The sequence below is a fragment of the Alternaria burnsii genome (assembly GCF_013036055.1).
Source record: "Alternaria burnsii strain CBS107.38 chromosome Unknown 752, whole genome shotgun sequence".
Classification (NCBI taxonomy): Eukaryota; Fungi; Ascomycota; class Dothideomycetes; order Pleosporales; family Pleosporaceae; genus Alternaria; species Alternaria burnsii.
In genome coordinates this window covers 94246-118111 of record NW_024066114.1, presented here as the reverse complement: position 1 = coordinate 118111, position 23866 = coordinate 94246, and the positions used below count along the sequence as shown (strand labels likewise).

Below are 23866 nucleotides of genomic sequence, written 5' to 3'. Positions count from 1 at the left end.
CTCATTAATTTTGCTGACTCGAATGTAGCATGCTAACACTTCCACGCGGCGTTCGTAACTGCGTGTAATGTTGAGCAACGTGATAACGCGTGAATGCGCTAGGCAGATCTGGCTTAGAACGCGACTTTGATACGTGCACAAACAACTCACCCACTCAAACACATAAACTGGCATCCTCAACAGCGATCTTTCGGATCAAGGAACGGCGATCATGGCGAAAACAGACTCTGGCCATGGCCGACAGTTGCTGCAGCAAGCAGAGAAGATTCTGCTGCATCCCATACACCCACATCTCATTTCGTACTGCCCAACCATGGACCTCATAGCCTTAGTTACCGATGAGGAAAATCTCGATGTCTACCGAATCAACGGTCAGAGAGCATTCGGGCTGAAGAGAAAGAACGAGGATTTGCGCGTCGAAGCGCTACAATGGGAGTTCAATGGCAAGAGCATCGCTATCAGTTGGAGTGACGGGAGCACGGACTTGGTTAGTGCTGAGACGGGCAAGGTCACGCACAAAGACGTCATGTTGCCAGAGGTTGGAGGAGCTGGTGGTAGCATGGCGGATGATGATGCTCCGGTCAGAGTAAGGTGTATTGGTTGGGGTCTAAATTTCATCAACGTCGAGACTGTGAAGAAGCGAACAGGATTGAAACCGAAGAAGGCGAACAGCAGTACGCCCGCTAAGACCGACGTCTTTGCCAATCCTACAACTGAGGAATGGGATGCATTCAAGGACGATACCACATTAGAGGACTTCCTGCAGCGTCAGCCAGATTTCCAGACATTGGATATTGCGCCCGATTTACCGGATCAGCTTGCTATGATGGATATTGAGGCGCTGCTACCTAAACTTCCTGCAATACCCTTACCACCAGCGTTGCCATTTATGCGTATCTCACAAGCAGACTCTGGAGCGTTTAGTTCACAGGCTGAGGCAGACTCACTCCTGCACTCGCATCACCTGAAAGATCACAATTCCGTCGATATGTTCATCCGACTGACCGACCGCGGGACTGTCCATCCTTCTATCTACGACTCGCTCGAAACAGTAAACGTCCAGCTACCCAGAGCCTGGGACATTTCGAGCACACCGTTACTTCATACAAGCCACCCGTACAGTTGCACGCATAGCCTCCTCATGCAAACAACGTCGGCTACCTCGCCCCAAAAGAAGAGCATAGCCTATGTTCCGCTAACATTGAACTTTATTCCCTTAGCAGGTGTCTACCTTCATCTGATCGCAGCAAAGACATCACAGCTCCAAAACCTCCTGCTATACATCACGCAGACCCTTCAACGCATCCGTGCCTTCTTTAAGCACGCTCAAGACCTCCCTCGCAAATTCATGATGAATATCAGCGAAACACTCGAGGAGAAAGAACTCGGCGACCTCGTCACCAATCTGTTTCACACTGCATGCACGGGAAACTGCAACCCAGTCCTCAAAGAATGGCTCGTCGATGAACTCGCAGAAGCAGGACATAAGCGTTGGGACACTACTGTTACGACATCTTTTACGACGCTTCTGGCGCTTCTGCATGAAAATCTCATCCCCGCACTCGATCGTTGTTCTATCGTTATCTCGCGTCTGCGCGGCCTTGCACAATTCCACGATCAAGAATGGATATTCAGTGGGCCAATGAGCGAATTCTCTGCGTTATTGGAGACGTTGAAGAATATGCGGCTCCTCGCACATACGGCTATGTTGTATGCATCAGAAGAGAAGAGACAGTTCCACAACTTCAGTAAATGGCTAAGGTTCACCGTTGACTTTGAGGCTACAGAGCTGGAATCGCAGTCCAGAGCCGAGATGGAACAGCGTGATCCGGGTGTTGACGTTTCACAGGTGTTGGCGTATATCCAGTACGGACTTACCAAGTCTGATGTTGCGCCATTCTTTAGGCCAGAGGCGCAATTGGATCCAAAGGCCAAGGGAAGAGAGGCGGCGAGCTACGAAGATACGAAAAAAGCCGTTGAGTTACTGAAGGAAGGTGCGACGTTCAAAGAGGAGGCATTGTGTTTAGAACATGTTCTTGGGCACCTGAGTACAGGGGTGATGGGCCTGCTGAAGCAGATTAGTAAATGGCAGGAAGCGAACATACAGATGAACACTGGTGTTGTTCTTGAAGATCTTGGAGAGACTGATGACATAAGTACACTCGACATGAGGATGGTGTTTGAGGTAAGCCCTTCTTCCCTGTTTGTTGATCATTGAAAACTCGCGGATGCTGACCTACCATCTTGAGCCATCAACATCCTCAGACAGCATGAGCACATATATTGCATTCTCATCCCTGTCATCACCTACCACACTGCATATCCACCGCTTATCCGACACGCAAAGTGTATCCAATGTACGTAAGGACATATCAGCCTACGCCATCTCCACTCTTGACTTCTCCTCTGCTTCTATGTCTACCAAAGACGCCAAGGTCCTAGACGCCAAATTCGCAGACGACTCTTCCCTTCTTATCCTCCTGCAAGTTCCGTTGGAAGATAAAACAGTGTCGAACATCATCGTTTCTCTGCCTTACACACTTGGCGTCAATAGCGTGTCTCACGAACATCCCATCGTCACTTACACACCACTTCCACACGCATCGGTACAACAGCATCTCCTTCCGCAGGGCACACCACCGCCTTCAGTGTCGCGCATCAACATAGCGATAACGCGCGAGACAATCGAGAGACATACGAGACATGTCTTTGAAGGCCGGTTCACACCGTTGAGGCTAGAAGTCAATGGCAGGAAAGGCAGGAGGGTGATTGTAGTGTTGGGTAGCGACAGGAAGCATTACAGAGTGCTGGACATGGACTTTAGGATGAAAAAGGATAAGGATGGCAGGGATGATGCTAGTTGGAATGGGAGTGACAGTGAAGCGGAAGATGGAGACGGAGATGTCAGTATGGATGGGGCATAGATGGCCTCGACATGTAATAGCAAAAAAAAAACCATGACAGCACAGGAACAATCAGAGGCAAACGTCGGAAGTTCAGATCAGATACATTTTTCGGAATCACATTCCCTAAAGGACCTATCATGCATGCAAGCCATAGTAGAAGAAAGCCTAGCTTGCCGAGAAGTTTCCATTTCGTTATAACGCCCGGCCACCCGCATGTAGAGGTATGGAGAGAATAACCGACCGCATCTTTGTCGTTCCTATCGTAGACCAACGCCACCAGATCACAAAGCACCACTCTAGTCCTTTGTCTTCTGGGTACCACGGAGCAGACCTGTCCTCCGCGCGGCAATGAGACCGGCCTTTTGACCCTGGGTGGCGTACCGGGAGATGGTCGAGGCTTTACCGATATGCTGGTGGTTACCACCACCGTGAGGATGGTCGACGGGGTTCATGGCAACACCACGAGTCCTGGGCCAGCTGTTGCGCTTGGCAGCGAACTGTCGTGTGTTAGCGATGCTCTTCTGAGCAGACCGTGATTGTGCATACCTTGTGCTTGGCACGCGACGCCTTCATGAGAGGCTTGTCTGTGCGGCCACCACCAGCGACGATACCGACCATACCACGGCACGAGCTGGGGAGGACCTTCTTGGCACCGGATGGGAGCTTGACACGGGTCTTGCCCTCATCGGGGTTGTGGCCGATGACGGTAACATAGTTACCGGAGGTACGGCCGAGCGCACCACGGTCACCGTTCTTGTCCTCGACGTTGGTGAGAACGGTACCTTCAGGGACGGAAGCGAGGGGGAGGACGTTGCCGATGGTGAGCGCAGCGTTCTTTCCGGCGTAGATGAACTTTGCCATGTTAGATCTTGTCCCATTTCCAGCAGCCCGGAATGCGCCAACTAACCTGGCCAGTGTACATGCCCTCGTTGGCGATGAAGGTCTCGGTGTTGTGCTTGAACTTGTAGGGGTTGCGGAAGGTGACCCTGGCGAGAGGAGCGCCTGTGGACGAAATGGTTAGAAAATGGGCCCAAAGTCCAATTCTCGCACTGGGTACTCACCACGACCAGAGTCGTGGACAATCTCCTTTACGACACCCCGGATGTATCCATTGCGCTCAGCCTACACCCATTAGCCCTCTGTTCCCAGTATGTTTCCAAATTTCGCGAATTGTGCGGGCGGCGAACGTACGAAGTCGAGCGTGCGGAACTGGGCGGGGTTCTTGTTCAGGCGGGTGTTGGCCGTGAAGATAGAGCCGCGACCCTTACGTTGGTTGCGAATGACCCTACCCATGACGACGGTGTTGATGTGAGTTGGTTGTCGGTCGTTGGAGTTCACAGAGAGGAATATGGTCAGTCGCTTAGCGAGACACAATTTCGAACGTGTGTGGCGCTAGCCGTTTGCGCACTAGCGCCAGAGCCTCTGGCTTGGGAGCGACAGAGCAACAAGGCCGTCGTCAGCATCATCGCAAAAGTCTCTTTTATTTCACTGTAGCTTTCGTTCCTTCGTTGTCTCCTTGGACTGCCCGGTTAGCACGTTGCGCATGCACAAGAATCATTTACACCTACCACCGTCTGAACTGTCCACATTGTAGCCACTCCACCCTTACACTCGCATTGAGTTCTACTCTGCTCAGCAGCAAACAATTTCTTCATAGATTCAACCACCATCAGACTTCTCGTTTGAAAGCCAATTTCCTCTATCCTATCCCTGTTTGGCTCAATTCTCTTCGTCTTCCAGGAATTCAAAAGTCACTTCGTCTCGCTCCTCGAATCAAACATCAAGTCACATGTAGCAATGGAAAGTTGTTTTGCTGTCTGTCCTCAGGACAACAGAACCAGGATAGTTGTTTATATGTAAAATTGCAATATGTACATGCAAGGGGTATGTCAAGACCCCAAAGAGAATCGAAATCGAAAGGAACGAACAGAACCAAGAATCTACAACAAGAAAGCCATCAACAGCCAAACATCTTTCTCCTCAACTCAACCACTGCATCGCGCCAGTAGCCAGTCTCCTTGTTGTCGGCACTCAGTGCCTTGTCTCATAGTCGAGAATCTATGAGCCAGTGATGGTGTACTGGGACTTTCCAGCGGCGTTACCCCAGCCCTCAGTAGCAAGAGTCTGGTAGTTGTGCTGACCCAAGTTCATGCCGAGCTTGGCCCAAGCGTCGAAGTGGCACTTGGTGGTAACAGTGCCGCTGCCGGGCCTCTTGTTAACACGGTTGCTGATGTACTGGGTGAAGGTGGTAGTTCCCTGGATAGAAGGCTGGTTGACCTGGGTGTGCTTCCAGATGTCGTAGACGGAGCCGTCGCAAGTCACCTGGCCCATCTTGGTGCCCTGGGCGGAACCGGCGCCGTTGGAGGTGTACTCCTGGATGTAGTACTCGATCAAGGGACCGGTAGTCCAGCCATAGACGGAGACAAGGACGGTTCCTGCCGAGGGGGAGGTGGAACCCTGGAAATTGATCTTGCGGGTTGTGCCCTTGGTCCAGCCCTTTCCTACGACGAAGTCGCCGGCGTTGGAGAAGTTGACTGAGTAACCGTTGTTGGTGGGGGAGAACTGAACGTTGCCGGAGGTCTTGTAGTTCTGGTTGTAGTCCTGGCGGGTGGCAAGAGCCTTGCTTCCAAGCTCGAAATCAGGGACATCGGCAGTGGGCGCGGCGTAGGCAGAGCCGGCGATGGCGCTGAGGCCGAGGACGAGAGAGCTGAAGGCAACCATTTTGAGCAAAGTTGGGCTGTTGGAAAGAACGTTGATTGGTAAGAGAAAAGAATGGAAGTGAAGGATGCTTGTGTAGATGAGATGAGAAGCTTGGTGGTGAGCTTATTCGTTCATCAAGCCCTTGGTCTATATACAACAGAACGGTTAAAAGGCTGTAAACACATGGCACCAAACATATTGCGATTGTTTCAAGGTCTATCACCGAAGCCTTGCCACTGTTCCCCTGTGCCTATCCAGATGTGAACGATGTTCCCGCGCCCCGGGGATGAGCAGTCCCTCATTCGGACGGACCCTGGACATCTTAGATCCTCAGACGAATTCCACCAGTAGCGCAAATGAGCAGTACCCCCGATTAATTAAGCTCCGTCAAGCTACGGTAGATACATAAAGTGTTCTGTGGGGAAGCCTACCATTCATGCACCACGGTGCATGGATCGTCGTGCTTATTCCCCTCGGCAAAAGCTTGGAGAGGCTTGGATACCCTAGACCTTCCTGCTATGCGAGCCAACATACCGCCGGCTATTATGGGAAGCATTGACGCGTTTTGTTACCACAGCATTGCTGTAGTTTTTTTCTACTGTACATGCGGTGTAGAGGAGGGGGAGATGGGTCATGTGTACCTGTGCTGACCCCTTCGAGGCAAATCTTGACGTGGCGTCTTCCGATAGCCCTTTGGGCAAGGCGCGTCAGGGCGGCCACTAGAGAAGCCGAAGAAGGTGCCGGCGGGAGGATGCGAAATTTTGATGAGAAGAAGGTTTGGATGACATGAACGGTGTTCAGTCAGTACCCAGGTAGGTACGTAATGAAGTGCTTTCTTTGCACGTCTGTTGATACCTATCTGACTCCCTCGTTGTACCTTCAAAGTCCAAATGCCTTCCATTACGACCTTGACACCAAAATAGAAAGTAATTATGCGACCCACTATGAAACAAGCTCAAGGCATGAATCGCCTATCCCGTCTTGTTTCTTAGGCACAGTCTGCGCATGAGACAGCACCACAAATCATGACGTTATACACCAGTGTCGCATCTGCTCTTCTGCCGGTAATAACATCACGGTAGAACGCGTGAAACAACAGCATATATCATCTCGTTAACAGCCGAAGAACCCAGATGATAATCCGCGGAGTGTAACCAGGACAGCCGGTCAGAGAGAGCGAGAAGGATACAGTGGTGCGGGCGAACGCATCGGTACAACTGAAACATCGCGTGTCCGTCTCAGAAACATCCTTTCATCTCCGATGATGTTCTGGACTTAACATCCATAAAACGGTCTAGAATGACGAAATCTTCCATAGACTACACTACTGTCAGTGAAATGAGGAGCACATGACGACAAGGCACGAGTTTAAACGGTATGGTCTTAGCAATTCCGCATGAGCAAAAATCCGGATTCAATAGCCTAACTCTTGAGGCCGGTCCGTAATGGCGCCGTGACGCCGATGTGCAAGCCCGATGCACCCACCGCCAGATATAATGCAGGTATAAGGTATGTACAGCGAACAGAAAGCGCAAGTGTGTCGCTTGTCCTCAGAAACACTCATGACAGCATAGCAAAACGACCCAACCCATGCGTCTATCATCTATCTTCGCGTAGCCTCGATAGCTTTCTCCAAGCCAACGATCCTCAAACTCTTGCCTCGGCCAAGTTTACCACTCATCAAGCCAGCTGCAGGAATGAGCTTGTCGTCCCAGTGACGGAAAAGGACCTTCATGTCGCGAGGTACACCTTCTAGTACAACTGTAGTAACGGGCATGAATGGACGGTCTTCCTCTGATACAGCGAGCATACCGTAGGCTTGCGCGAACATCAGGGCAGTGGAGAATGCAGGCGCTTGCGTGCGAGACAAAGGACCAACAATTCTGCGAACCATTAGTGAACTGTATCTTAGAATGCAGTAACGAGATAACTCACATGTACATCTCGAAGAACGCGTCAAGTACATATACGTTCTCCGGCTCCAGATCCCTCTGAGAGAAAGGCATAATTTCTTTGACTTCGGTCTTGACAACACCTTGCGGCGTCTTGGGCGTAAGCGGCGTCTGTGGCCTCTGTTCAGCAGCGTTCCAAGATGGTCTTCGCAGCAGCGGTGCGAAAAAGGAGCTGCTCACCTGGAGTGCTTGGCCCCATCCTGCCGGCTGGCCAGTCGTTTGTTCGATCTTGTAGAGACGTACGCGGTACTTGTCGGATGTGGCCTTGTAGCGCCAATGGTCTGCTGAGCGGGGAATGGCGGGGCCCTTTGCTGGGACTTGAGGGGAAGGAAATGTGTTGTTGAGGAAGCTTGGAGGTTCGGCGCCTTCAGCAATCTCGTTGTAGTCGCCAGTAGGCGCGAGGTCCATGCCCATAAGACGTGCACCAGATAGCTCCTCAGCAGAACAGCCGCGGCCCTTCCAAAGAAACACCTTGCCAGCCGAAGTGGAGACAAGGTAGGGGAAGGCGGAGCATAGGCTCTTGAGTGAGAAATCGACTTCGTCAAAAGCAAGGTGTCCAAGATGGCGGCGACCACAGAGCATGAATTCCTTTGCCGCTGGCTTTGCACCACGTCTTGTGATGACGATACCGCCCAGGGCTTCGAAGAAGTTGGGTGTCTCTTGACCTTGACGTATGACTAGAAGCGTGCCTTGATTTTGACGTGCATGGTTCTTTGCGAAGAGTTGTACATCTTCAAGCGTAGGCTCTGCTACACCATTGCCAGCCCACAAGTAGACATTAGTATGCCTAACACCCCTTGCGTCATCGTAGACGTGCGTGCACAGATACATTGAATCCTGGAACAGGATATGCTCTTCTTGAACAGACACAGCTGTGAGTCTACCATCGCCAGTTACTTCTTGGATCTGCTTGCGCAATGTACGTATCTTTCCAGATGGACCTAGGTCAAGCGGTGGAGATTTTAGTGTGTGCATAGTATCGATGTTGTCGGGCAGCTGGCCTTCAGTCACAGGGGCTTCATCGAAGAAGTCTGCGAACATGCCATCGTGTTTTGGGAGAGTCGGTGACACAATGGAAGGTTCAGAGAATGGTCTATTTGCGCTTCCCGGTGGTGACATAGGTGCGTTTTTGGGTGGTTGAGGGCTGGATTCTCGTGATCGAGACGCGACGAACCCACCCAAGCTTCCTAAGCTGAAGCCTAGCCCGACAGGTTTTGGCTTCGGTGGCAGAGGCTTGGACTCAGTCGGTGATTGTGAGTTTGATTGCGGTGGATCGGGCAGAGCCTTGGTGCCTGACCCCGATGAGCGAATCAAGCCGGCGTCCCTCATTGCAGCTTGTTCGTCTGTTTGTGTAGGGAGTTTGATCGGAGACCTGGCTCGTGGTGGAGCGGGCGACGAAGAAGCTGAGGACCTGCCCCATAGTGTGGTAGCGCTCTTGACCGATGAGAACGTAGTCTTCTCAGGCGAAGGCTCATCCTTCGCCGGCGAGATCTCCACATTGGGTGTTGAAATCTCCCGAAGTGGTGTCGACTTGGGACTCTCTGCTACTGGCTTGCTAGGCAACGTTGGTAAAGGACGCGAGAATCGAGAATGAGATGTGGCCGGGGAAGACGTGGGTGAAGCCGGCTTTGGTGATTCAGTTTGCTTGGGCAAAGGTGACTTCTGCGGCGTGTTGTATGACCCCGAGACTCGTCTTTCGAACTCCAGAGACGTTGGCTTCTTGGGTATTCCTGGCGAGGAAGGCTTCGGTGAGTTGATAGACTCCGGTCGTGGCGAAGGCTTGGGCAAGACCTGCGGATCAGAAACCGTTCGATCTAGTTCCGAGGACTCTGACTTCTTGGGAGGCTCTGGGGGTGAGGCCTTGGCGAAGGCTCCGGAAGAGATGCGCGCTGATTTGGCTGGGGTAGCAGGCTTATCAGTCGAAGACTGTCTGGCTGGCGTCCTGGCTACTGGTCGCTCCTCTGGTTTTCCGTTAGTCTTGGAAGGCTCAGAGCTAGGAAGGACATGCTCTGGTTTGGCCGAGGGAGCAACGGTAGCAGTAGGTACCTTCTCTTGAGCCTTTTCTTGAGTCTTCTCCGGTTCAGCAGTAGTGGGTTTCGAGGCGGGTGCCCTTCGCTTCGGTCCGCGGGCACGACCTTTAGTCATATGTTGCAGCTCTGGAGCTGGTCCAGTCTTTTCTTCCTGCGCAGACCTGGTAGGAGACACGTCTACCTCAGCACTTGATGTAGACTTGTTCATCGCAAGAGGAGGTGGACCTCGAGCGAGCATACCAGCTAGAGCAGGGTTGAATCGACCCGCGAGCTTGCCAGACATTGCTGGCTCTTTTGTCGTGGAGGTGGGCGCGGGTTGTGCTGGCTTGTCGTTGATGACAGGCCTGTTCGCCGCTAAACTCTTCCTCCTCATCAGAGCTTCCGGAATGGGCTCTGGTTCTTTCGGTGCAGCAGTTTTCGGGTCACTGTCTGCTCGATTTAAGACCTTCTTCTTTGCAATAGCCTCTGGCGTCGGAGGGGATGGTTTGGATGCACTGTCCGATCTCTTCAGCGCCGAGCCCTCTTCTTGAGCCTTGTCAAAGATGGTAGATTTCCTCTTGATGAGGCTCTCCCTGAACTCATCCTTTCGAATTGTAGGCTTTGGGCCACCGGTTATGTTAAGAGCGCCTTTGCCTCGTGTGATGTTCTCCTTGAGCACATCTGGCGCAACATAGTTCTTGGTTTCAGCCTTTCTTAATCTGCCAAACACGTTCTGTAATTCATTAACCTCTCCCTCCTTCTTTGAATTATCAGGAGGTGGCCGGCGCGGCTTCAATCCAGCGCGGAAATCTTTCTTAGGTGGTGTTTTCGGTTTCGCAGCTGGGAGACCACGTCCAGTGTCCTGGTTGAATCGTGACGCTACTGGTTTGGATTCTACTGGTGTCGGTGGTTGTTCAGCTGGTGGTGGTGATGGTGATGCTGACTTGGTAGAGACAGGAGCAGTTGCTTCGCTTGCAGCCTGCTCGAGGGCGTCCTTTGCAACTTCAGGCTCAGTCGCCCTCGGTGATGTCGCGGCTGCGGGCTTGTGTTCTTCTTTTTTGGTGAACAAGGGCTTTGGTGCCAACGCAGGCGTAGGACTCGGCGACGCTTCTTTGACCGTCTCCATCTTCTTGAGCTCTGCAGACTCTTCCTTTTTGGGAGACTCGGGCCTGCGGAGGCCTACAGGTTTCAATTGTATGTCTTTTATAGGCGACGTGCGACCCGACCCAGTCGGCTCTCCAAACGAGCTACCCTTGCCTAGGTCCACACTGCTACGCTGTTGCTTGATGCGATTGATTTCTGCCATCCACGCGGGTTGCGCTGGTGCCGATTGCTTCGGCTTGGGCGACTCTGGCCTGCTCAGCGCGCTCTCGAGCCAGGTCGACTTTGTAGGGCTCCAGCGCTTCGAGGGACTTGGGGGTGAGAAATCGTCTTGCAGTGCGTCTTTGTCGCTAAAGGTCGACGCAACAGATTTCGCTCTGCTGTGACGGTGGGGCAGGGCAGGCTTGACGAACTCGTCTTTGGTTGCGCTGTCCTTGTCGGCCCCGGTTATGGTCGCATTGCTGTAGCTGGAGGCAGGACGCGAGGAGGAAGGCTCGATGGAGTTGTCTCTAGTCAGGTTAGGTCGCTCAAGGCCGGAGATTGAGCCATAAACGCTCCCGCGGTTGCTCAGGGTTGAGTTTTGCCTACTCAGAACTGGCGGTGTCTGCGTGCTCCACCTCTTGCTTACGCTATCACTTCGCTTGAGCATGGCACTTTGCACAAAGCCGCCCATGCCCTTGGTAGGCGACGCTGATCGCTCCCGTTCGGGCGAGATTCTCCCTTGGGTTGGTGACATGGCGAGGGCGCGTGCGGCACGTTCGCTGTCTCCACCATCGATCGACGAGTCTTGTTCGGAAGGCGGGGCGAACTTTTGGGAGTCGAGTGTTGGAAGGTGCGACCGTCCTTTGGCCAGAGACTCTGCATCGCCACCAGAGACGGATGTGTTGGAGGAGAAACGGTTGCTCATCGTGGCGCTGCCTCGCAGGGAGCCAGCCCGAGAGCCGGGCGAGCTGGAGCGTATGCCTTCTGTAGGCGGACTACTCATCTCGGGCTCTACGGTAGACTCGCGTGACATGCCTGGCAGTTGCCGCCTGCCCGACACTGAGCCTGTCTCTGAAGCGGCATCATCCTGGTTTTTCCTGAAAGCCGCCGACCCCCTTCCGCCCTCTGCTGATTGCCGGAAGAAGTTTGGATCCTTGGTGCCTAACGATGCGGCAATGGAACTTCTGGACGGGTTGGCCTCTGGCGAGGACGGTGGTTCGGGTGTGTTGCTGGCAGAAGCTCGTTCGGGCGAGCGTGAGGCGACTGACAGAGGTCGGCGTATGCTGCCCGACTTGGGCCTCTGATTCCACGATAATGTGCCTGAGCGTCCCAATGCTGCTGCGCTGGTAGCCGGTTTCTTGGGTTCTGTGTCCTCAAGGGTCGCCGCCGTGGGAGAGCTCGTGAGGCGCTGCAGCGATTCGTCGCGTCCCGTGTCTTGAGCAGGAGGGCTCATGGTAGGTGTGGGCGTGCTAGCAGCCTTTTCCTGTACCATTCGGGGGGTGGCGGTGGCAGAGCGCGGCGATTGGGGAGTATATGGCTTGTCGGGGGAGATCGAACGGGCTCGCTCTGTTTGGGAAAACATCAGTCGTGAACGAGTCTAACGGATCCAAAAACAAACCTGCTCTCCGCGCTAGTCGCTCGCTGCGTCCTTGTATCAGCTCCTCCTCGAGCTTCTTGACGCGCTCGGCATCCTCTCGGTCTCGTTGGTCGCCTAACCGTTGAATCCGCTGCACGAACTCGGAGGGATCGATTTCCTTACTGTCCTCCGACGACATGGTGGTGTGGGCGATGAGAAAGCTAGGCAATCACAGGCCAATGTGCGCTACGGGAGTTATGCGCAAGGGTTGAAGATGCTCGGCAGTGGAATGAAACCCAGACGGATCTTGAGCTAGACGGTCGTTAATTTGCTTCGACTCGGTTATGTCATTCTTGGCTGCAAGTGCTCGCATGTGTTTCAGACGGGATGTAGACGCAAGGCTGGCAAGCAGACGGCATCAAACGAGCGAATGGCGAAGAGAGTGGCAGAGAGAAAGTAGGATGCAGGTCGTGAAGATGGCCTCGATGGCTGTTTGTTTATGCTATCAGCGTTCCAGCTGCGGCCAGTTGACGCCAGCTCCACAATTGGGCGGTTGGAACTTGTCATTCGACTACTGTTGCACTACCCGCATCGAGCCTTTGGGCTGCCTTGCCCCTTGCAACCCCGATGCATGCCGACACGCTTCAATACAGGAAGAGTCGAGCCTTTGCATCCTGTACCACCCACTCAAGACCTTCCCGCAGGTTCATTCCCGTCATAGCACTGCAGGTCATAACGTGCCATTTGTGTGTCTTGATAGCGTCGAGTCGCAGTCCCTGTACGCCACCGTTAGCATTGGCCCGCCAACCAAGCTCAACATGTTCGTAAGCCATCTTCAACCCACCTCACAAATCTCGTCTTCCGTCATGGATCCGGGGACGTCGCTCTTATTTTTGAAAACTAGCAGGCTTGCTCCGGAAAGGCGCTGCTCTTGTTAGTCGGTCATCAGGAGGGATTATGCTTGTGCGAACCTCTTCCAGCAGCAACCCCGCCAACTCATTCCGACAATCGTCTATTCGCTCGCGGTCGGTTGCATCAACAACCCAGATGAGTGTGTCTGTCTTCTCGAAATAGTTCTTCCAGTACGTGCGCAACGTCTTCTGGCCGCCGACATCCCCTGCTTTGTCAGTACAGCATTCTCCGGAGACATGCAGTTGCATTACATATATTCAGTTTGTATCTTTCCCGTTAGTCTCGTTCCGCAGGCTGGGCTATTGTACATACCCATCGTACTCAATCGTCTTGATGATAAAACCGAGTGTAGGACTGACGCTGTTTACATCTTCGTTCATGATCTTCTTCACTATAGTCGTCTTTCCTGCATTGTCAAGACCACTGACGCGGTGAGCTTTTGGTTTGGCAAACGATCTTGAGATACGCACAGCATAAGAATGCGCATCTCCTTGTCCTTGAGACGCGCTTTTCGCAATATTGACAGCATTTTGTGCTTTTCACTTTCCAAGTTTTGTCTTGTTCGTTAGGCAGTCATTGGGATGAGTGGAGCTCACCAGTCAAGCGGCTAAACTGTTTACGGACGCTTGCACACGACGGCATGTCATGCTACAGCACCAACGCCGTAACCACGTCGCTCTTAAGAAAGCATGGCCACATATTTATCAAATTCGATAAGTTACATGGCATGGGGTGGAAGGGGACGTGAACAGAGCATTCCATCGAAGAATCGATTCCCTTTTCTTCATCATCGGCGGCGTGTGTTTGCTGTCTCAAAGACACTGAGCCTGTCTCGATTTTCCGACAGTAATCGTACCTAGACTGCTTGCAAAACCGCCTTCCTTCCTTGTTTTGCACTATTACCAGCCACGTGGGACGTGTCACAGCAAGACAGAACTCCAGAATGGGAAGGAGGTGAGAGGGAATCGGCTTGCTCTCACCCAACACACTAGGCAGCTTCGGCGATGAAGCTATAGAACACTGAACCAAGGGCTTCAGACATCAAGGTTCCTTGACTCCTCTTTGCTCTAGTCCTTTCTTCTGTTCGTTTGAGTATCCTCTCGGGCCCTTGCTTGTCTCTTCTCTGTTGGACGTGTCGAACCCGCACTATGAGCCGAATGGCACGCAACTGGTGTCCGCGCAGCACCCTGCCGCTGCTACCGTTACTGGTCGAAGTGGACGGCTCCTCGGCCAATGAGTCCCACATCAACACCGAGCTGAAGAACGAACCCATGACCTGGCAGCAAGAGAAGGACTTCAAGCGTTCTCCTGTAAGTGAAGGCGCGACTAGCCTCCCAAATCGACTTCAGATCACTCCGAAAATCCTGCATATGAAAATCGTCTTTCCCTCAACCTCAACCTTCTCACCTCACTTGCAGCTAACACGGGACAGGGCCTCAATAAACCTCAGTCTGGACGTCCTCACTGGCAGTCGTTGCCTTTCGAAGAACTCCCCGCAGTACATGTCGGTGCCGACAATAGCTGGGTAGCTCAACAAGCAGAACTCTCCCTTCCGACTCACCTACCTGAGTTGCACATTAACAACGCGATCAAAAAACAGAAGCCACCATACAAGCGGCGCTCCCGCAACAAGAAGAAGAAAACTGGAGACGGCGAAATGATTGGACCACCTGACAGTACGGCAAGGGTCTATGTCCCCCCTCATCTGCGCAATCGCAGCTTTGTCGACGCTGGAAAGGCAGACTCTGCTCACAGTAGCGGTGTTGCTGTCAGCGCATCACCTACTGCATCCAACACCATCATCAGCAAGACTGATCCTGTCCCGTAAGTCTACTCAAGAGCGCCTTGCCGTCGTGTCCTGTATTTATTGACACATCTGTAGTAACGGTGTAGCTCATCAGTACCAGTCCCCATCCTCATCAGCAAAGACCTCGCACGATCTCACACAAGACGAGAAGCGCGAATCCGCGATGCCTGAGCCAGTCGTTTACGTTGGTTGGGACGAGCCCAAGGAAGACCCTCCAATTGCGAAGAAGAACCCCGGAAACCCACGATGGGCTCGAGGCCCACAGCCATACAAGAAGACAGTTTGGCCCAAAGCGAAAGATATGAAGTACACACCTTCTAGCAGCAACAGCGACGGCGGCGTTGACTTCAAGTCTAATAGCGACGGAGACCCACACTACGACATCAAGAAGCTGGTAGACTGGAACGGCGATTGGTTGCCTCCTGAGATGTGGTCCGCCCGCAAGGGCTACACGGATCGCCATTTTGGTGCGCACATAGAGCAATGGTGTAACACACATCCTCCGGATTTCAACAACGGAGTCACTCCCTACTTCCCACCCGATACATTTATCCAGGGTAAAGAGTTGGCACCTCGTTACTGGCTCGAGGTGAAGGTGGGCGGTGAAAGTCTCAGAGACTTCTGGAAAGGTCTCGTAAATCCAGAGAAAGAGCCGAAGCCCCTAGATGTGAACGACCTCACTGACTACATGCCCTGGTGGGAGCTATATGAGGACGTGGTTTACACAGAGACCATGAATGATGATGAGAGCCACAACCAGAAAATGGTCACCCATCCCACTAGCTACCTCCGCGCCCTAGACGTGCCAGATGCCAGAGTTAACTTCAATGATCCTGAATACCCATCGGCATCTTGGATGCTGGCTTCTGCACAAGAAAAGGTTGAAGAGAAGAACAAACGCACAGCGGAAAAATATCGCAAGTTGATGGCGAAGCGGAGTCGTCCCGTTCCAGAGTCGAAGTACCCTACTCCGCAAATGGCAGACCGCCGGCTGCATCCCGAAGCAAACATGTACATCCGACCAGTGAAGTCGGCCGATGTTGAGGGCATTTCGGTAAGTTGAATCACGCTCCCCCAAACACGTTCGTGAACCTTTAAGGTTAGAGTGACAGTGAGTTTGAACTAATACTGCCTAAGGAGATCTACAATTACTATATCAAAAACACTGTTTTCGCGACTGAGTTTGATGAACGTACCGTAGTCCAGATGGCTCAACGAATCTCTGATATTGTGAACGCTGGTCTTCCATACTTGGTAGCAGTCTCCAAGAGCAACCGATCCAGGGCTAATCCAGGATGTGTTAGCGAGAAGATAGCTGGATTTGTCAATCTGGACGACTATTGCGGTCAGTCAAGCTCATACCGTTATACGTTTGAGATGGAGTTGTTCGTCCACCCAGGGTTCGTTTCTAAGGGAATCGGCAAATGCCTCGTGGATAGACTCCTCGAGATGGTTGATACCAGCTACCGCGCCCGTGGTGGATATGAGTACGTCAACGATGATACATACCTCAAGACTGGACCTGCGAGGGTCATAAAGACCATTTTACTTAAGGTCCAACACGAGAATGGCGAGGACTTGGAAGCTGATTGGCGAGGCAAATTCCTGAACACCTGCAAGTTCTTCCGCGTTGGTCGATTCCCGAAAGTAGGCTACAAGAACGACAAGGTCCTGGACACTTCGATCTTTGCGCACCAGACCAAGGAGGACATCGATCCAAGCGCTCGTCCCACTGTCGCTGGCTGAACATGATTGTACATACAATCTATGCCAAGTAAGTCACGTATAACAATTGAGAAACACCCACTGACGTAACATCTACCAGCCGCCAGCTTGATGATCTGCCATAGCGTCAACCGCCAAACCTCCCAAACCACCACATCGATGCAGCACGGTCGATTGCGTCTACTCTCTAACAAACAAAAAGTGTTTCTCTATTTGTCTTTCTTGCTTTGCGGTACCACGAACTTACGGTGGAAAACGTTTCATCATAATGAACCAAGATCTTCATGTTTCTTCAAATTCGTCTACTGGGTATAGTGTCATGGTAATGGTGGCATCTGGCGGAGTCTTCTTCAATACGAATACTTGCTTCCACAAATGCTTCAATCCTTCGCGTAGTGCGACGTCAATGGTGATGTCGTCAACCCCCTTGTCGCATACCCCACCAAAAGGAAGGGGAGCGCGCCAAATCATGCCCACCCATAACGTGTGACGTCACAATCCTCCCCAAAGCTTGGAAACGCGCCGCGTAACCTCACGCAACTAACATAAAGGCCGTTTTCTCCAGACCCCTAAACGACTAACTCTAGAAATTCGTTAGTTCCTACCACGTTCCAATCACCAGAGTAGATAAACAACAAACATACATCTCCAAGTATTGTACGCGCGGACCAAAAGTTATCCAACATGTCAGACAAGAAGCAAGAAGAACAGCCTCAGCAACAGCACATCCAGACTGAACCCCAGGATGACGAACAAGAAGAGAAGAAGGGCTCTGGAGGTCTTTTGAGTACAATCGGAGATCCCATCGGTATGTAGTCTCGTCATTCTTATCAGCCTCCTGCCTAGCTCTCTCTCTACAAATAGCTCTCTCCTCCCATGCCTGTCCTAATATGCGTCAAGGAAACGTCTTAGGCACAGCTCTCCGTCCCATTGGCGCACCCCTAGAAAAAGGCGTAACAGGCCCACTCGGCAACGCCCTGGGCGGCACCACACGACCCGCTCTCGGTCCGTTGCTAGGCCACGAAGAAGAAAGATCTGAATTGCTAGGCGGCAAGAACAAGGATAGCTATGAGAGTACACCAGAAAAGATTGCAGGAAAGGAGCAGACAGGGCAGAACCCTCTGGGCTTGGACCAAACAGGACGATGGGGATTTGAGGACGAGAAGAAATAGACGGAGAGAAGAGCAATTGTAGGATATGTTTTGTCAAAGTTCTCAATTTTGTGTTATTAAGGAAAGAAATGGCGGTACGGGTATATCCTTTGAAGAACTCCCAAACTCCAATGATCTAGTGACCCGAGATGGTCAAAACATCTCACTCATACCACTCTCGCCCAACACTCCTTCTTCGTAAAGACTCTGGTCCCTGCCTTCCACTTCCTCCCCATCATTCGTATACTCCTGCCTCCTCTTCCCTCTAAACGTATCATCCAACCCCTGCACTGTCCCAACACTATCTCCATACCCAAGTCCATCCTCTTCTACTTGTTCCCCCTCCATGTCCTCGTCCGCCTCAGCCTCGATTTTACTCACACTCAGCTCAGGTATCGGTGTCCGCCCTGTAAGAATATCGAATAGACTATCATCCGAATCCCCTTGCTCATCCTCATCATCATGCTCAAAGCGCAGAATCTTGTCTTTGCCCTCCGGCCACACCAGTACGTGTGCTTGTTGATGGGCAAAGATGAACGCTGGTTTCTTGTCTGGTGGGGTGAAGAGCCAGGATATTGTCCAGCGGGGTGGCAATGAACCAGCTGGTTTGGTGATTTGTGGGGACATGGTTATCATGGCGGGTGGATGTGGGAAATGCGTAGATGCGAGAGCCGTTGAGGAAGACGAGGTAGAAGACGGGGGTATGTGGGATGATGCGGCTGTATATAGGTATACGGTGGGTTCGTCTTGAGTAGTTTGTATGATTAGACGATGCGGGTCGGTAGGGTGCCAGAGCAGGTTCTTAATAGGGCTGTATTGGATTAATACACAACGCGGTCGGAGACTTGTTAGATCCCATATCCACGCGGTGCACGGTGTGCTGTCGTCGCGTGTTGCACACAACGTGCCATCTGCGTTGAAAGTCAACATGCCGATGCCTTGCTTCATGAGCCCTGTTTCACTCTTATCCAAGGCAGCTTTCGGAGGGGTCACAGGCTGCTGAGTGGTCGTATAGCTGCGGTTGCCTTGGCCATCGACATGTTCGCTGTATACCGGCGCACTAGGTACGTCGATGACGGGTGTGTGGTCGAGGAAGACGATGGGTGCGAAGGTACGTGTAGAGAGGATGCGAACGCGACGGTCCCACCCACCAACTGCCAGACGTTGATTCCCGGGTAACCATTCGAGTGTCTTGATACCCAGGCCCTCAACATGCCACTCGCTAACGTCGTCCGAGGGTTCGCGGGTTATGGTGCGATACAAATGTCCGTCGGCAGTGTAGACGTGCAGTTTATAACCAGCAGAGGCCGTGTCCCAGACGGCCAACCAGCGGCCGTCACGACTCCATCTGAGGCCTGCTGCGTCTGAAGTTGTCAACTCTACACGATTGAGAAGCTTGTATGTACCCGGCGCCAAAAGAAGTAGAATATCAGCGGCTGCTGCGCGACATAGTAGGGCCAAAACACCACCTCTTCTCCTTGCCGCGCCTGCCTCTGTATCCTCAGAAGGGCGATATCCCCACCCCTTGCCGTCTTTACCCAGAAATTTGGGGTCACGTATCTCCACGGCTCTCCCAGTTTTCAGACACCATATCTTGACGGATGCGGCGAAGTCACTCCAGACAAGTACTTCATCCTCATTGGCGCCAAACTCGGCGTGTACATTCTTGCCCATGCCGCCTGAGCCATTGCTAATGACAGCGTTCCACCTCTCGTCTCGAAGATCGTATACGCGTGTCGTGTCATGATCGGATAGCAGGACGCGGTTCGAGCAGGGGCGTGGTGTCCGCGACGATCGGCGGGGAGGTGTTGAATTGAGTGAACGGCTCAAGATCGAGGTCGCTAATGGCGGTGTAGTAGGAGGCGACCAGGCGATCCTTGAGCTTCTCAGATCCTGAATAGAAGGTATCGCTATGCTCTGGACAATTTCGAGCGTGGTGAGACATCGTATCTGCAAGCGAGCGCCGTTGAGGCAAGCAACGTGTGTTGCCGTCGGCGACGGGACAGAGACATTGGTTGCTAGCACTAGTCAGTAGCGATCGCATACCATGGCTTCGTATCATGGCTTGCATTTGAATTTTGTCGTCACGAATATGTCTTCCATCTTGTCGGTAGGCTTGTTGGATGCGACGAGAATGTTTAGATTCGGTAAACAAAGGGCAGGTGCGAAGGCTGGCCAATAGGAGTTCAAAGTGGCCGCAATTAGCGTGCTTGTCGTATGTGAAGCGCGAGCGTGCCCACCAAGGAGCGATACAAACTCTCATGTCTACACAGGTAAATTTACCAGAGCCATGTGAATTTTGTTCCACGATACATAGAAAATATGTTCCTATACAAATCTCAACCGTAACAACAGCGAGGGTATCGGCGTGCACTTCCAAATCTACCAACGAAACGCTCAAAAATACGCCATCATTCGTCCATGGGTATAACTTGGATATGGATCCAATCTGAGAGCCCAATGCTGCTATAGAGAAGTGAAGAAGGAAATCATCCAAACGCTTGCTTGCTAGATCGCTCAATTCAAATCATCCACCTCGTTGTCGTCACCACTCAAGTGCTGTACACTGGAGCCTTGATCAAGATGCTCTTTCCACGAATCTGTACCGCGACACCGACGGCCATGCGCACGCGTGGTGGTGGAGACTCATCTTTTGGTCCCCCAGAGCTGCCCGGTGGATGTTGCGTAAGACTTTGCTGGCTGCCACCTTGACCGAGAGACGATTCTCGCTTGCCCAGGGTAGCAGGAGAAGCCGTCGCCTTCTTTGATGCACCAAATCCGAACATACCGCGCTTCTTATCTTCTTTTTGCGGCTGGCCTCCTTGTAGCTGTGCTTGCTCTTGTTCGATAATGGACATGTTGTCGTCAGGTCTAGATGCCATGCTTCTGATCGAAGCTCTATCCGCGTCATCCAACTCCATAATGGGTGCTGTTAATGCGGGGATGCCGGATTCCAGCTTCATAAAGTCGGCGACGATGCCGTGACCCGGAGGGAAGTATTCAATATGTACTTCGCGGCTCTCAAGCGGTAGATGCTGAGCAATGCTGATGGCCAATTCGATGATCATAGGTACGCCTCCGTTGAGGTCTGCCGGCGCAGGGTCGTTCAAGTGCATCTGGAGAGATGCGATGAGTTTCTCATTGAGTGTTTCAGTCAGCGTTTCGCGATTGGAAGTGGCTTGTGGTGCTCTCAACACATCTGCCAGACCTTCCAGTGTCGCCAGCCGCCAGTTGATGATTTTCGCGGCAAGTGTGTCTTCGTCTTCGGTGCTGTGGCAAGGCGGCGAGAACTTGCGGATATTCGAAACGATCGATTGCAGCTGTGTTGAAAAGCCCGGCTCTAGGTCCGGATGGAAGTACTTGTCGAATATGTTTTCTACCAACCAATGCGAGATGAAGGCACGGCCGACAGCCGTCATCTCCTGCTTGCCTGTCTCGACGGCAGTTTTGTTGACCACGACATGCAACCACTGCGGTATGGTTTTCCAATCCTTGCGGATCGAGAAGGATAGCTGTGCGATCAATCCATCCAGTCGATTGAAGCGCGTTGCGTATTCGCTGTCGTCCCAAGATGTGCGGGAGAGCGACAAGCGCTGATTTGCGAGGGTGTTTTGCAGCTGATGAACCTGTGACTGTTGCTCGAAGAAATATCGCTTGACCTTTTGGTACTTTTCGCCTGTACAAAGTCAGGTGAGTCAGTTCATTGGATGGGAACCCACTTACGCAGAACATCGTGCTCCTTTTGCAGCTTCTCGACATCTTCCTCTGTCATATCGGCGACGGAGGTTCTTGGCGGAGGCGTTGCCCGTCCCATTTCTGAAACCTGTTGGCTCTGCTTCTCGCCGCGATATGGCTGCCCCTGTGAAGCTGTTGGTACGACGTTAGCGTCGAATGTTGCGAGGCCCGGCGAGACAGGCGGCTGATTGAGTGGCTGACCTTGAGCGGGAGGCTGTGAAAGTAGGGATGACTCTCTGGACGGTTGCCCTGGCTGCGGTTGGCTGCCGCCGTCGACCACTTTTCTTAGCGTGTTCCTCGCATTACTCTGAGCACTGGGAGCCATGTTGTCCTGCGACTGGTGTGGGGGTGTTATGTTTGTCGGTGGGAGATCGGAGGGTTGCGTGTGCTGGGCGTCGTATGTCTGGTAGGACGGCGGCTGGAGGGGAGACGGCGGGGCCAGCTGGTGGGACGGAGGAGCCTGGCGTTGTTGCGACTCGATCTTCTGGGCCTCTTGCGCAATCTGGGGATGCTGCGAGGCTGGTCGCACAGATTGAGGCTGTTGCTGTGGGTCTTGGTGCGGCTGAAGCTGCTGCGCAAACTGCTGTTGCTGTGGGTAAAGAGTAATTTGTTGGGCACTTTCTAGCGACTGCTGGTACAGGTGGTAAGTTTGCGGGATGTCCTGTGGTACCTGTCCACCTTGGCCATGCGGCTGAGCGTTCTGGAGGAGGGGGCTTGGCACGTTTTGCGGGTTGAAGGCCTGGTAGTCGGTCGCGGGCTGTGGGGGTGGGGGTGGAGCGGCAGGCTGGTAGGTTTGGTATTGGTGTTGCTGGTGTTGCTGGTGGTGGTGGTGGTGGTGGTGTTGTTGGTGTTGTGGGTGCTGTTGATGTTGCTGTTGCTGCTGTTGCTGTTGTTGCTGCTCAGAGCTGTATTGATCTACCCCGCCTTGGGTCGAATAGCTGCCCTCGGTGCTTACCCTGCCAAGTGGGGGCCGATTGTACTGTTCCTGGTGCGGCGGCGGCACAAGTTGTTGTTGAGGCTGCTGCAGCTTCTGCTGGTATTGGACGTCTTTGGGCGGCACCTGGGGCGTCTCGTTGTCGTCTTTCTGGAGGAAGGGGTCGAGGTTGTCCTCGTCCTGCTCGTTGGAGGCGGGCAGGTGGGACGTCGAGCCTTGGTGGTGCTGATGCCACTGCTGCACACGACTGTCTTCCTGCGCTTGGTACTCCTGCACGCGGGGGTCACTCTTCCGGACGGATTGGCGTCTACCCAGGCCGTTCTTCTGTGCTTTGGCCTCCTGGTCCTTGTGGCCCTTGACTCCGGCTGCAATGCGACTGCGCAGCGACTGCTTCTTGGGCTCGGGCACGTATGCCGCGGACGAGGGCTGGGCTTGATAGGCGCCGCGGTGAGGCGACTCGAGAGCAGATGCGGGCGGAGGCCCAGCTTGTTGCTGGTAGTTCTGCACCGCCGGCGGCGGCGATGACGGCGACGACGACTGGCCCAGGGAGAGATGGGCGCTCAGCCTGTGGCTCGTGGTGCGCTGGGGAAACTGCTGCTCCCTATATTGAGGCTGCGGTGGTTGCACAGGTGGCTGCTGAATCTGCACAGGTGCTGGCTGGCTGCCGTCTGGATTTTGGTATCGCTGCTGGCTTGCGACCTGTTCGTTCACTGACAGCGCTTGACTGTCAGCCGGGGCGACGATTGGCCGGCCAAAAGGTTCCTTACCAGATGGCGCAGGCGAATGCTGCCCTGACGAGGAATTGTCGACAGATTGGTGCGACCGGTTCGACTTGGTCCATGGAAAGTTAGGCATCGCAGTGTTGGCAGCTTCAAAGCTCCGCCAGCAAGCAGGTTGTCGATGGCGGGGCGGAGACAGACGCGCTCAGCTAATAATAAAACAAGACTGAGCAGCCGTCAACTACGCCGGGTAAGACTGCATTGCGCGCGGTTGGACAGCCTCAACTCAAGTACAATGCATCGAGCTCCATAGATGCACGCCGTAGGCTGATCAGCCCAAGCCCTGCCGCACGTGCAGGCCGGGAGCAAATGGACTGACATGGACAAGGCAACACCAGTCCCGCTCCAGCTAACACCGGAACAACTTGCTGATGTCGCGACATCTGGTGCCGTGGCAGTGCTGCCTCGACCACTGCTACTGCCCGTCAGACCACCCAAAGACTGTCAATGTGCTTCTAGCTATTCGACATTTCATCCGTCCCGTCTTGTGGCTGCCACTCCCGCGCCTCAGTAACACGTCCAGACAACAAACACGTCTGAACCTAGATACGTATGCTGTGCCCAAATCCTGGCGGATGGTAACCTGCAATAACAGCA

The 23866-nt window shown here is 53.1% G+C and overlaps 8 protein-coding genes across 8 annotated transcripts; 3 read left to right on the top strand and 5 right to left on the bottom strand.

Annotated features, from left to right (window-relative positions):
• Positions 1-211: 211 nt before the first annotated feature.
• Positions 212-2924, top strand: GT037_006126 (uncharacterized protein; the record flags this gene model as incomplete). The annotated part of the gene is made up of 2 exons (XM_038931173.1): positions 212-2185; positions 2250-2924. The coding sequence occupies 2 exons, from the start codon at positions 212-214 to the stop codon at positions 2922-2924; spliced, it is 2649 nt and encodes an 882-aa protein (XP_038785670.1).
• Positions 2925-3202: 278 nt separating this feature from the next.
• On the bottom strand, positions 3203-4199 carry GT037_006125 (60s ribosomal protein l2; the record flags this gene model as incomplete). The annotated part of the gene is made up of 5 exons (XM_038931172.1): positions 3203-3403; positions 3453-3758; positions 3814-3908; positions 3968-4028; positions 4098-4199. The coding sequence occupies 5 exons, from the start codon at positions 4197-4199 to the stop codon at positions 3203-3205; spliced, it is 765 nt and encodes a 254-aa protein (XP_038785669.1).
• Positions 4200-4964: 765 nt separating this feature from the next.
• Positions 4965-5627, bottom strand: GT037_006124 (endo--beta-xylanase b precursor; the record flags this gene model as incomplete). The annotated part of the gene is made up of 1 exon (XM_038931171.1): positions 4965-5627. The coding sequence occupies one exon, from the start codon at positions 5625-5627 to the stop codon at positions 4965-4967; it is 663 nt and encodes a 220-aa protein (XP_038785668.1).
• Positions 5628-7209: 1582 nt separating this feature from the next.
• Positions 7210-12425, bottom strand: GT037_006123 (uncharacterized protein; the record flags this gene model as incomplete). The annotated part of the gene is made up of 3 exons (XM_038931170.1): positions 7210-7489; positions 7542-12216; positions 12269-12425. 3 exons carry the CDS (start codon positions 12423-12425, stop codon positions 7210-7212), a joined length of 5112 nt encoding a protein of 1703 aa, XP_038785667.1.
• A 445-nt stretch (positions 12426-12870) lies between these two features.
• Positions 12871-13667, bottom strand: GT037_006122 (adp-ribosylation factor; the record flags this gene model as incomplete). The annotated part of the gene is made up of 6 exons (XM_038931169.1): positions 12871-13002; positions 13071-13151; positions 13198-13343; positions 13390-13406; positions 13451-13561; positions 13609-13667. 6 exons carry the CDS (start codon positions 13665-13667, stop codon positions 12871-12873), a joined length of 546 nt encoding a protein of 181 aa, XP_038785666.1.
• Positions 13668-14286: 619 nt separating this feature from the next.
• Positions 14287-16691, top strand: GT037_006121 (uncharacterized protein; the record flags this gene model as incomplete). The annotated part of the gene is made up of 4 exons (XM_038931168.1): positions 14287-14448; positions 14571-14962; positions 15021-15999; positions 16083-16691. The coding sequence occupies 4 exons, from the start codon at positions 14287-14289 to the stop codon at positions 16689-16691; spliced, it is 2142 nt and encodes a 713-aa protein (XP_038785665.1).
• Positions 16692-17354: 663 nt separating this feature from the next.
• GT037_006120 (uncharacterized protein) lies at positions 17355-17842 on the top strand (the record flags this gene model as incomplete). The annotated part of the gene is made up of 2 exons (XM_038931167.1): positions 17355-17478; positions 17571-17842. 2 exons carry the CDS (start codon positions 17355-17357, stop codon positions 17840-17842), a joined length of 396 nt encoding a protein of 131 aa, XP_038785664.1.
• A 132-nt stretch (positions 17843-17974) lies between these two features.
• On the bottom strand, positions 17975-23345 carry GT037_006119 (uncharacterized protein; the record flags this gene model as incomplete). Its single annotated transcript, XM_038931166.1, has 3 exons — positions 17975-19714; positions 20428-21497; positions 21545-23345. 3 exons carry the CDS (start codon positions 23343-23345, stop codon positions 17975-17977), a joined length of 4611 nt encoding a protein of 1536 aa, XP_038785663.1.
• Positions 23346-23866: the final 521 nt, after the last annotated feature.